This window comes from Sminthopsis crassicaudata, chromosome 4 (genome assembly GCF_048593235.1).
Source record: "Sminthopsis crassicaudata isolate SCR6 chromosome 4, ASM4859323v1, whole genome shotgun sequence".
Lineage (NCBI taxonomy): Eukaryota > Metazoa > Chordata > Mammalia > Dasyuromorphia > Dasyuridae > Sminthopsis > Sminthopsis crassicaudata.
In genome coordinates this window covers 119719317-119733169 of record NC_133620.1, presented here as the reverse complement: position 1 = coordinate 119733169, position 13853 = coordinate 119719317, and the positions used below count along the sequence as shown (strand labels likewise).

Below are 13853 nucleotides of genomic sequence, written 5' to 3'. Positions count from 1 at the left end.
TACTATGAAAATAACACATTTCAAATAATGATGGTTTTACTATCATTTCAAAAAAAAAAAGACAGAGACGTGCTTTTTTTTTTTTTTTTTTTTGCTGAGCAAATAAGTTTTGCCCAAATACTCGGCCTTTTAAGGCTAAGAATCCAGGATATAAATCAAATATTTCAATTCTCTTTCTCTCTCACACACACATACATACACATCCACACACACACACACATCCACACACACCAAATGTGACTTTAAAAAAAAGTTGACTACACACAAAATATTTTCCTGAAGAATATATTACATAGTCCAAATCTTCAGGAGGGAAAAAAAAGCTTTGGATGAACTGGCTTAAATATATTATTTTAGTTTTTTAGGCAATTAGGGTTAAGTGACTTGCCTAAGGTTACACAATTAATGAGTGTTAAGCTCCCAAGGCCAGATTTGAATTCAAGTTCTTATGATTCCAACGCCAGTGCTTTATCCACTATGCCATCTAGCATATAGATAGATAGATAGATAGATAGATAGATAGATAGATAGATAGATAGATAGATAGATGATATATGTGTAATTTACCTCCACTGACTTTACTCCTGATACCCAATTTATTCTACAATGCCTCAACAGTCTCCTCACTCCCAAAGTTAACTTCACCTCTAGCCTTCTGATAGTGGAAATATATGGAACTCTGCTTTCCCTTCCTCTAATTGGCTGGTTATTCTCAGAAACTCCATTTTAAAGAAAGTGTTCAGGTTAGTCATACCTCCATTCTTCTTCATGCTCCACTTCTCACTCTCTGTACTTCCTCTACCAGCTCACAACCCAGTTTTTCTGTGTTGTCTTACCCCTCTAGAATATAAGCTTCTCAAGGGTGCTGGCTGTCTGCTTTTGTTGTATTTCTAGTGCTTAGTACAATGCTTGACACAGGGCAAACAATAAATGCTTGTTGACTTGACTCATGTTTAAAATATAAATAGTGGTAATACGAATTTCTTTCAAGCCAAGAATGAACCAAGGAACATGACAGCCTTGCCATATGGTCTGAAGTAAAAGCAAACAGTTTTAAGAAGAGGCTCCAATTCTCATACCTAGAAACATTCAAATAGGTAAGTGTGCTACACAGAAATGAATTTTTTGCAAACTACATCTTAGATAATTGCAGTAACAATTAAAATCAATATAGATGAGAATCAAAAAAGAGGAGAATCTGGGATGGCAGTATAATGTACCTCTAAAGAACACATTTGAAACATAGTTGCTGGGAAAAGGGCAGATACTTTCAAATCAGCAAAAAAAAAAAAAAAAAAAAAAAAAAATGCACTAACAAAAACAAGATAGGATTATTCACATTCACACACACACACACACACACACACACACAAATTCTGCTATCAATTTCTGACTATCAATCACCAATTTTCCTCAATCTAGACTAATTAAAATAATTAGACCAAGTTAATTAAAGCTTCTCATAAAAATCTAGTGCCCTTACTTCCCTGAGTTCTATGGCCAGCTGCCTTCTCTCATCATTAGCTTTTTTCCATAATGGAAAAAAAAAAAATTTACCTGTGAAGAAGGAGCTTAAGTAGATAGAATCTACATTTTGTTAGTTCTGAGTATTAGATTACAGAATCAGGACCAGAAGTAGATGGCAATCAAATTATCTAGAATTATGAGAATTTTTTATCAAATACCATTTTCAAAGTTTTCCATATCCTGTGGCTGAAGTGGATGACATAATATCTCACACCTTCTGTTGCCTTTTATGGCTACTCACTTTTTAATAAAACTAAATCTTAAAGAATAAAATTCAAATTTTTGTATAATATTATTGGGTAAGGAAAGGAAACATGACAAAGTCATGAGGGAAATTTCCTTTTAGATAAAATTCTGCACTAACACATTCCAACAGTATCATAATTATAAGAATTAGCAAGGCTCTCACATGGCAAGGTATTTCAAAGGACAGGGAGAACAGGGAACTACCAGTACTAGGAAGCTGTTCATGGTACAGAGAACATCACACTAAGAGTCATTCAACCTGAGCTTAAAGCCCAGTTCTACCAACACTCAGCTGTGTGGTCTCAGTTCCTCATCTATAAAATAAAGAGATTAGACTAGGTACTTTCTCATTCTCCTTCTCTCAGTCTATAACTAGATAAAGCTTAATTCCTGAACCTAAATTAAAATGTCTACCATTTCTTGAGAGGCTCTATTCATATCCACTTACTGCTGGTTCAGTTCATTAGGTCTGGAACTCTAAAGGCCTGAGTTCAAATCTATCCTTAGACACTTATTAGCTGTGTGACTCTTGGTAAGTCACTTAACCTCTGTCTGCCTCAGTTTCTTCAATGCTGAAATGGGGATAATAATAGCACCTCCTTCACAGAGCTGTTTTGAGGATCAAAAGAGATTTTGTAAAGTGCTCAGAGCAGTGCCTAGAATACAGTAGGTACTTAATAAATGCTTATTTCCTCCCTTCTCTCCTCGACTTCTCACTCCTTACAAGCTACCCTGTAGACAGCTACATTTTAGGACTGATTCTCCTGATTGGTGATTCACATAAAGGGAAGATGAGTTCATGTACTTGCACTTGAATCCTCTGAGCTTATGGAAGTGATGGATACATAGTATCCCTTAAGAAATACTTTATCTGTCTATACTGAATGTTCTAATCATAATCAGCCAAATAAAAACTTAGGGTTTTGTTTTTAACCTAATCATCTGCTGATTTCACTATGCTGGATACATCAGGTCCTTGGAACATCAGAGATTCCTAAAAGAGATAAGAGTTTGGCCTGACTATCCATATAGAAAAGAACAAGTAGATAAAAAAATACCTGTTGCTTAAATTAGGACATGTAGTTGGACAGACAACCTAAGAAATTTGTCCTTTGTCCTTCAGAGTACGTGTGTGCAAATACTTACATACATGTATACATACATATACACAGATGCATGTATATGTGTACATATCTGTTTGCATGTGGATACAAAGATACATATATGTGTATACATATACACACACACATATATATATATGCACTGCATTGTATAAATCTGATATAAACAATACAAATTAAGCATAATTTGGAAAAATAATGGAAAACAGTACAAGAGGAAGTCAGGCTAGATTGCCTTCAAGAATTGCAACAAAGCTCTTTAATGACACTAAATTCACCAGAAAAAAGGGCTCAATTAAACGTCAATTTTGTGCCAGTATTCTTCTAGTGTTAAATTATGGTGGCAAGATGTAAAACAGAAGAATTTTTTTAAAAAGAATTAAAAATGAATATCAACTAGAGGGCATCTAGAGGGTGGAATAGGCTTCAATATATGCCAATAAGGAACTACAAAGCTCAACAAGATTCAAAGATGTCATCATCAAGAAATATGTTCTGGTTATGTGGTGAAAACAAGGGATGGCAAGAGGACAGCAGCATGTGAGTGTTCTTGCAAAATCGGGGGGGGGGGAGGTGGGGAAGGAGAGGGGGAAGCAAGGAGGACCTATAGTACATTTCTAGAACCCACCATAAAGGATAGGGCATGGATGGACTATGATCTGCCACACTAGGAAAAAAGGACATCCAAATTAGTGAGACCACAGATCCATTTGAATGCTGAGTAATTAATTATTCAAACAATGTATTAGAATTTAAATGCATCTCTCATTTGGAAATCTTAACTGTATAAGGTTTGAAATGTAGAATTATTTCAAATAATCTTATTATTAAAACAAAGTAAAGCCTAAAAATATATTTTTATTATACATACCTGAATACTGAAGGCAATAAATAGCAGTTGTTTTACTGGCTATAGATAGCTGCCTGCTGAGATTAGTTGGTAGTGGACTCTCCAAGGGATAATCTTTACTTTTATGGAATAAGAGAAACAATAAGTCACCAAAAAATGCGATCAATAAGTAGAAAGAAGCTAGACTTTAACTTCTCTATACACTCAATTTGAAACCAAAAATCTTAACATAACTTAAAATACATTATTCATTTGAAATTTACATACATAATTTTGAACATGAAAATAGCAAAAATTATCCCACTTGGATAAATATTGGTTTGCTTATTTTCTTGGTTCTCAGTGGCTATAAAATTGGTTATTATTTATTGTTTAATAATTCCTAGTATTAAGGAGATAAATAATCATACTTGATATTATCCTACTTGATAAATTGGGAAGTTTTCCTAAAACTCCTAGCAACAAAGTGTAAAGGAATTTCCTTAATAGCATATGAAATATGGGCTATTGTTAGCTGCTAATCAAAGTGAATTCCCTTAGTCAATCTAATGGAATTATAAAGTGTTGGTAATTGTATTAAGACATCTGATGACTGGCTGACAGATTCAGTCATGCCCCTTTTGTCCTACATAATAAACAACTAGCCCCACTATGTAAAGGGCTAGAACTGAGCAAATGCACTTGGATAATGGAGCACGTGAGACTAATTGCCAATTGGAGGGTTCTCTATTAACTTGTTTGAAGGTTGAGCCTTCTCTCTCCCTCTATCCCTCTCTCTCCCCCTCTCCCTCTCTCCCTCTCTCTCCCTCTCCCCCTCTTCCTCTCTCCCTTTCTCCCTCTCCTTCTCTCCCTCTCCCTTTCTCCCTTTCCCCTTCTCCCTCTCCCTCTCCCTCTCCCTCCCTCTCCCCCCTCCCCCCTCCCCCTTTCTTTTAAGCAGACCATAAAAACTCATATTCTCTTGTCCCCCAAACCCTATACCATCATGATCACCAACTCTTCCCTCCCCCAATCCAAGGAATACTATTTTAAATCCCAAAAGGGGATTTATGGAAGGAGCCATATTTATACCATCCGTACCAGATAGAGTGATTTACATGGAATAAGCACTTAATGAATTTTTAGTTTACCTCCATTAATTAAACTGATTTTATTCAATAGATAATAGGGAACCAATGAAACGTTTTGAATTAAATGAAATGGAATGAAAGAAGAATACTGAAAATAACAAGATAGGTTTAAAAAACCTGTTTCAGTCATCTAGATAGATATATTTGTATGACAATAGGAACAGAATAAAATAGAAGAGATATAAGAAAGGTAAAAATGACTATATTTCTTATGTAATTTGATGTGAAAAGCCAGAAGTCTCCTAATCCTTAGCTTCCTTTTCACTATACTAACAGTGAGATACTAATTTAAAATACCATATTAATAAATGACAATCCAAAATTATTACTTGGTATGATGCCTGAATTAAGTTTATTATGAATTTTGTGATAAAATATTTTAAATCATATTTTCAAACATATAATTTTCTACATTTGATAATGCACTAAAAAAATACCACATTTGGAATTTGGAAATTTTTTTAAACCTTCATATTGGCAAAAAAAATCTGAAATTTCATTCAAAACAGATTAGCATATTCTATAGAAGGAAATAGGGCTTTCTATGAAATAAAATTTTGAAGAGAATCAAATAAAAATATTTTAGAAGTTTTACACTTCATATTTAATCTTTTTAATTACATTAACTGTATTACATACCATTTATAATAACTCTTCAATTCTGAGGATTTTTCACCATTTGTCTTTATGTTGGTCTTTGGTGAAAACATAGTTCTTCTGTTGGAAAGAATACTTTCAAAACTTATTTTTAAAACATGGATTCCATATACAATTCACTATAACACTGAGAAAAATTAAATGTCCATTTGCTACTTTATTCTAATATTATATATCAAAAAAAATTGAGTTGCTCATAAAGGGAAACTATAAGTTAAAATTCTTTCTTGTAGAACATGATAGTGGGAAACCACAACTATATTTTACTTTTATTTTTGTATCAGTGTCTTGTACAACAAAACAGATGCCTAATAAGTATTTAAGTGAATTAAATTTACCTATTCAAAATAGCACAACTAGTCACTATTACTTTTAGTTCACTATTGACTCATAATTTCAATTCTGCACCTACACATTTGCAAAAACTCTGGTTTGCTACAATTTTTGTGATAGAGATAAGGAGCCACTCCTTCTAAAAACGCAGGTCAGGACTTCTTTGTGACTTTCTTTCTTAGACATAACTAGAGCACTCAAAAATTAAGACACATGTCCAAAGTCACAATGACAATACATGCCAAAGGAGACCTTGAACTCAGGTCTTCTGGCTTCTGAATCAGCTTTCACCTATGCCATGCTGTTTCTTTCACTGGAATTGTTGCTAGAATATCAAGACTTTAGGAGAATTCCATAACAGTCATATCCAAAATAATTAATCAGCTATCTTTTGATTTATAGAGATTATGTAAAAGAGTGAAAATGAAAGGAAAATAATGTGTTATCAAAAAACACAAGGCATAGTAGAGCCAGCCTTAAAATCAGAAAGACTCAATCAAAGTCCAGCCACTAAGATAGAATGCCTGTTGGATTCTGGACACATTATTATACTTCTCAATGCTCTAAATAATACTCTAAGTTCCAGAAAAGATATTGATCTGCACTGATAGAAGTTCACTCATACAGCAGCTCTGAGTCCCAAGGAAATCACTTGTCCAGTTTCTATTCCAAGATGGCTCAATTGTAATTCTTAGCTATCATTTTAGAGTCAAAACTTTTCTTTGTAAGCATACCTCTAATTAATATGTTAATGATAAAAAAAAGATTCAATATGGAGATATTCACTTTACCTAAGAGTTTGAAAAGACATCTAAAATGCAAAATGAAGTAAAAACTTATTTTTATCTCATACAATATATAATTATTTTGTATCTGTATAGTCTACATTTAAAAATTTAAAAAGACAATCAATGTTCTACACCTACCAAGACCTCTTTTTTGTTATGAATCAATAAAGAAGGTCCCTTCCTTCTCATTGGGATTGCTGCCTTTTCTGAGGTTACCAACCTAACAATTATATTATTAACAATTATATGCATCACTGTTAATAACCTGCTTTTGCTCAATCTGTACTTCAGTCTACCTTTACTGAATTAACTCAAGACAGTTTTGGCCCTATTGTAACAAATAACAAGTATCACTGACAAATTTTGAACCCTCTTTTCATTAGTTTACAATGTGTCATTAATTACTTAAAAAGAAGTACTTAATTTTTCAGTGAATAGGGGCAGCTAGGTGGCGCAGTGAATAGAGCACCAGACCCTGAATTCAGGACGACCTGAGTTCAAATATGGTCTCAGACACTTAAAACTTCCTAGCTGTGTTACCTCAGCCTCAGGAAAAAAAAAAAAAAAAAAAAATTCAGTGAATTGACTTAAAGAATTCCTACTCACTGTGGTGCAGATGCATAACCGGATGATATAACTTTATTGTGGAAAACCACTGGTTGGTCTTTTATGATGCTCTTCACAGCTATATCAAAATAATTGGAAAGGGTCATGCAAATGTTTGGAATACTATTATCATTATGAAAATAACAGTGCAGTTAGAATTTTTAAAACTGTCAAATGGAGGAGTAGGATCTTTGCACCAATTATCTCTGATGAAATCAAAGGTTCAATGTCTATAGCTATCCTATGTCTAATAATAGTATTATATTCAAGTTATAGAGGTGCACAGTTACATGGTGCAATGGATACAGTGCTAGGACTGGAATCGGAAGACCTGAGGTGGTATCTGGCCTATTAGATATTTACTAGTGGTGTAACTCTGGGAAAGTCATTTAACCCTATTTGTTTCCAGTTTCTCATCTATAAAATAAGTTGGAGAAAGAAATGCCAAACCATTCCAGTATTTTTGCCAAGAAAACAACAAATGAGGTCAAGAAGAGCTGGATACAAATAAAATAACTCAACAACAAATTCAGGATATATAAGGACCTGACATAAATATATGGGACGACCAAGGTTCATCATATAATAAATAGTTAAGTGATATAAATAATTTTAAAGGAAAAAAGTTAGTTGTCTATTAAACAAGATATTCTCAGACATCCTCATGATGTCATAAGACATCATAGTAATGATACATTCAAAGCAATTAAACAGGAATTGACTATCTTAATAAAATGATAAAATCCAATAATACTCAAAAATAAAGATAGAAAGAGGTGAAAGGCAGTTCTCCTTGAACTTCAATCTCCCAAAACCTATTCTTCATCTTCATTGCAAATTCCACTGACTCCATACCTCGTCACCCTTGCTCTTTCTTTTCTTCAAAGTTATGAAACTTTAATTAGCCAATTCAAGTTTTTGCTGTCCTCTAACTTTTAGTCTTTTGTCTCCTTGTCCAAATATGATTCATCCCTTTCCAAACCTCAATACTAGATTAATACTATTACCTGTCTCTTTTGTTTCTACCCATGGACTATTTAACACCACTAGATGAAATAACCTTGAAGATTAAAACTACTATAAATTCATGTTATTCAAACTCAACTAGGCATTCACTTCTGCCCTTCAATAATGTTATTCCTCCTTGGTGATTCTTAGTCAAACTCCCCACAATTGCTGTCCTAATTTTTTTTTTCTTTTCAATTCATCTATTATCATTTTTCCCTCCCAGCAAAAGTCTTCTCATACTTCCAGAAAAAAAAAAAAAAAACTAAAGCCATTCATTTAACTCTTTATTCTCAATTTCTCATTTCAAATTACCTTAGCATTATTTAACCCCCCCCCCATCCTCTCTGCTTTAGTCCCAGAGGACAAGTGGCCCTTCTAATCAATACTAACACCTTTATTTGTGTCCTTAATACCATCCCTTTGAGCTAAAATGTTATATTTGATCACTTCTCTTTCTCCTACTGATTTTCAACTTTTCATTGTGCACTGATTCTTTCCCTGCAACCTTTGCCTAAAAACATAATCTTATCTCATTAAATATTTTAAAAAGTCCTTCAGTAACTGTACTATCTTTTTAAGCTATTACTTTATATCCCCCTTCCTCCTTTTTTTTCCATGAAATTTCTGGAAAAATCTATCTCTAATCACTAACTCTATCCTCTACTCACATTTTTCAATCTGGTTTCCATTACCACCACTAGACTGACACTGCTCTTTCTGAAGTTGCTAAGAACTTCTTGCATTTAATAATTCAGCAGTCTTTTCTCATATCTCATGCTTTTTAAACTTTCTTGTCACTCTTGTTTCTTGTGACAATATTCTATAGTGTTTCTCTTCCTACACATAGGAAGCTAGTCTTTCTCAAGCTTCTTTACAAATTCACCATTCATGGAGCTGCCTCCTATAAATATGTAGACTCTAAGATTGAATTCTATCTTCTCTCTCTACATACTCTCTCATGGATATCACATCTTTTTTCATGAATTCAATTATCATTTATACAAAAGGTTTCCAAAAGCAATAAATAGGGAAAACATTTTTACATTCAAAGGTTCTGATAAAAGCCTCATTTTTAAAATATATAGAGAATTGACTCAAATTTATAAGAATTCAAGCCATTCTCCAATTGACAAATGATCAAAGGATATGAACAGACAATATTCAGATGAAAAAAATTGAAACTATTTTATGTGAAGTGTTCTAATTCACTATTGATCAGAGAAATGCAAATTAAAACAACTCTGAAATACTACTTCATATCTCTCAGATTGACTAAGATGACAAGAAAAAATAATGACAAATATTCGAGGGGATGTAGGAAAACTGGGACACTTATATTGTTGAGGGAACTGTGAATGGATCTAACCATTCTGGAGAGCAATTTGGAACTATGCTCAAAAAGTTATCAAACTGTCCATACCCTTTGATCCAGCAGTGTTACTACTGGGCTTATATCCCAAAGAGAACTTAAAGGAGAGAAAGGGACTCACATGTGCAAAAATGTTTGTGGCAGCCTTTTTCGTAGTGGCTAGAAACTGGAAACTGAATGGATGCCCGTCAATTGGAGAATGGCTGAATAAAGTATGGTATATGAATGTTATGGAATATTATTGTTCTGTAAGAAATGGCCAGCAGGATGATTTTAGAAAGGCCTGGAGAGACTTACATGAACTGATGCTGAGTGAAATGAGCAGGACCAGGAGATCAGTATACATGGCAACAAGACCACCATACAATGATCAATTCTGATGGACATGGTTCTCTTCAACAATGAGATGATTCAAACCAGTTCCAATTGTTCAGTGATGAAGAGAGCCATCTACACCCAGAGAGAAGACTGTGGGAACTGAGCGTGGTTTACAACATGGCATTTTTACTCTTTTTGCTGTTGTTTGCTTACATTTTATTTTGCTCCACTTTTTTTCTTATACAACATGATAATAGTATAAATATATGCATATATTAGATTTAACATATATATCTACCATGTTTAACATATTGGACTATTTGCTATCTAGGGAAGAGTATGAAGGAAAGATGAGGGGGGAATTGGAACACAGGGTTTTATAAGGGCTAATGCTGAAGAACTGTCTACACATATGTTTTGAAAAATAAAAAGTTTTAATTAAAAAAAAAAGGTTCCTAAACCTCCTCCATAGTTAGTTATAACATTGTAGTTATTGCTTATATTGTTTTCCTTATTCTATTTTCTTCTCCTTGAAAGAATTCATATAAAATATCACATGCTTCTCTAATAATATCATAAATATCCATTTATGTGCCATATTTGATCTAATCATCCTCTAATCAATGAAAATCTACTTTGTTTCCATTCTTTGTTATTGCCACAAAAAAAACCCTATCCTAAATGATGTATGTGGTATTTTACTTTCATTGTCATCATTTTTAAAGCATATGGCTTGTAACAGGGTTTCTTGATCAAAGGATATAGACATTTTCATCATTTTCATAGCATAATTCCTAATTATTTTCCAGAATCCACAGCTCCACCAATAATGTATCAGTCTTTCTGCATCTCTATATTCCTATGAGGCTTATACTCCAAAAAGATTAAAAGGAGGAAAAAATAATTCATATGCACAAAATTATTTATAGGGGCAATTTTGCAATGAGAAGTGAAAACTAAATGAATACTCATTTATGGAGAATAACTAAACAAATTAAGGTCAATGTAATGGAATACTATTATGCTATGAAAATAATATAATAGGTGGTTGTACAAAAATTTGGAAGGACTTTTATGAAGTAACAGAATAAGAGGACAGAACCAGAACAATTTATAATATCTATTGTTAAAAGAAAAAAAAAGGACTGATACCTACCTACTGACAGAGAGGTAAGAGACTAAGTATGCAGAATGATACATACATTTTTGTCTAAGGCCAATGTGAGAATTTGTTTTGTTATTCTTTTTTATTTCGCGATGGAGGTTAGAGGAGTGAATAGTATGTGAATGAGAAATGAAAAATTCTTGTTAATTTTAAAATGATATTTTGAAAAGAAAAATAATGTATACATAGTGTCAAGATTATGGTATATAGCTAGATAAGCATCTATCAAAATAAGCAATCAATTTTATAATTTAAAGAATATATATGAAAAATTAATGACTATGTATGTAGCAGAAAGAGGATATTGAGCATAATTGGATAAGGGAGATATGACATTTTCATTGATCTATAATTGATCATCACTGCAAATCTCCATCTTTTTAAGATCAATTTCTTTAAATTTATGATTTGCCTACAAATAGTGCAACAGTATTTCAGGAAAATTAAAATTACAAATAACTTTAAAAGAATTAAAGGGAAAAAAACAACATAGGTCAAAAGGGCAACATGCTACCATTAATGACTACACTAATGTGTAGTTCAAAAGTGACTATCAAAAATATTATTTGTGAGAAAATAAAGTGGGTTGATCAAGAAGAAAGGATGAAGGGCACTGCATGTTGAAAGTAACTTACGTCCTGAACCTCAAGATTCATTCTTGACTTTATTTTCTCTTTATAATCAGCCGCCATGTCCTAACAATTCCACTTCTACAACACGTCACCTCCATCTCCATTTCTCTACCCATACAACCATGATCCTAATTCAGATCTTCACTAAACCATTCCTGGAGTATTGAAACAGCAAAAAGTCTCCTTTCTTCTACTCTTTCCCCTTTCCAATCCATTCTGCCAAAATAGTCTTCCTAAAGCACAGGTCACACCATGTCTTAGTCTTGCTTAAAAAGGTTCAATGGTTGCTTCTTGCTTCTTGAATAAAATAAAAACTACTCAATTTGGTGCTGCAAGCCCTTCAAAATCTTGCTCCAACCTACTTTTTAATGTTTATTTGATATTTTTCTCCTTCACATGTTCAAGGATCTAACCAAATCTACTTATCTGATGTTTGCCAAACTTAGAATTCCATCTCCTCTCTCCCAAACTTTGCATCATATGTCTTGCTTGCCTGGAATGTTTTCTCTTCTCACCTCCATCTCCTAATATCCTTAGTTTTCTTCAAAACTCAACTCAATTGGCAGCTTCTATTAGAAACTTCATATACATATTAATGTTCTCTCCTTCCTCAAGTTACTTTCTATTTATTTATCTGATTAACTAGTATATTTCCTACCCAGCCAGCCAAGAACAAGGAAAGTTCTTTTGAGGTAAGAATCTTCTTTTTGTTTTCTCTTTGAATTCCCAGCATTATCTACAATATATTATACATAGAAAGTGTCTAAGAAATGTTTATTGAGTGAATGAATGACTCAAGTCTTACAATGATAGCACTATAATAATAAAGAAGAAAAAAATTTCCACTAGATACTCTTTCTGTGATAGATTTATAGGGAAATGCAGAAGAATCACCAAGGGAGAAAAATATGAAGAGTTATGATCTGTGTTGATTTCAGGAGTACTTATTTCTTGCAAAATCATAGGTCTTTCTAGCATTAAAAAAAAAGTTAAATAAAAATTAAAAGATTTTATCTTCTCTTTGAAAACATAACATTTGTGTTAAACTTAAAAAAAATGCTAATGGCTTCAAAACTTCTAAATAGGGGTAGAACCAGATTAAAATGTAAATATTTAATACTTAATATAATAAATAAAAAGCAATAAAACATTTTAACAAAGAAAATGATATTTGTGATTTATCTAAAACTCTGACATATTAAATATATACATACATAAATATATAAGTATCTTTGTTAACTAACAATAGAATCTGATTTAACATTTTAATCCTATAGATTATCACTGGAGCATAAGTTTTCCATTTCATAGAAGGAAGAAATATTTATACTAACCAGACTTCTTTTGACTAACCAAATTATTATTTTTCTTCTTAAAAGTTGTAGCATGTAGTGGAGAACTTGACAGGAGACAGGAACTAAAAAATAAAAATAATATGGACTAGAAAAGTAATCACTGATATGATAAAGATAAATTAAATAGATTGAATATATGCAAATCATTCAGCATAATTACAAATGATTACTCCTTATTATATATAAAGTTGTTGGGATTTTTTAAATGGCCTCAGCCTGATATTTCCAAGTCAAGTTTATTATGTATATTTTCAATAAGAATTATTGTTCTCCTCTGAAATATACCAAATGTATGCATACACATACACACACACACACACACACACACACACACACACACACACACACACATATATATATATATACACACATACACACACACACTATTTTATATTAAATTGTGAAGTTTAATATTTAACATGGATGGGACTACCTGCCATCTAGGGGAGGGAAGGAGGGAAAAGTTGGAACAGAAGTTTTTGCAAGGGCCAATGTTGAAAAATTACCCATGCATATGCTTTGTCAATAATAAGCTATTTAAAAAACAAAAAAACTGAGTGTGGATCACAACACAGCATTTTTATTCTTTTTGTTGTGTTTGCTTGCATTTTATTTTCTTTCTCATTTTTTTCTTTTTGTTCTTACTTTTCTTATGCAGCAAGATAATTGTATAAATATGCATACCTATATTGAATTTAACATATATTTTAACATGTTTAACATATATTGAATTACTTGCCATCTAGGAGAG

At 32.6% G+C, this 13853-nt stretch overlaps 1 protein-coding gene across 3 annotated transcripts in view; it reads right to left on the bottom strand.

The window, feature by feature from the left end:
- The window catches only part of WDR27 (WD repeat domain 27), a 241045-nt gene that overhangs the window by 197748 nt on the left and 29444 nt on the right, over positions 1–13853 (bottom strand). For all 3 annotated transcript variants that reach the window (XM_074309285.1, XM_074309286.1, XM_074309287.1), the window contains exons 13-16: positions 13082–13164; positions 7256–7334; positions 5511–5588; positions 3766–3863 (exon numbers count right to left, since the gene is read on the bottom strand). In XM_074309285.1, coding sequence (XP_074165386.1) covers positions 3766–3863; positions 5511–5588; positions 7256–7334; positions 13082–13164 — 338 coding nt within the window. The remainder of the gene's footprint in view (positions 1–3765; positions 3864–5510; positions 5589–7255; positions 7335–13081; positions 13165–13853) is intronic.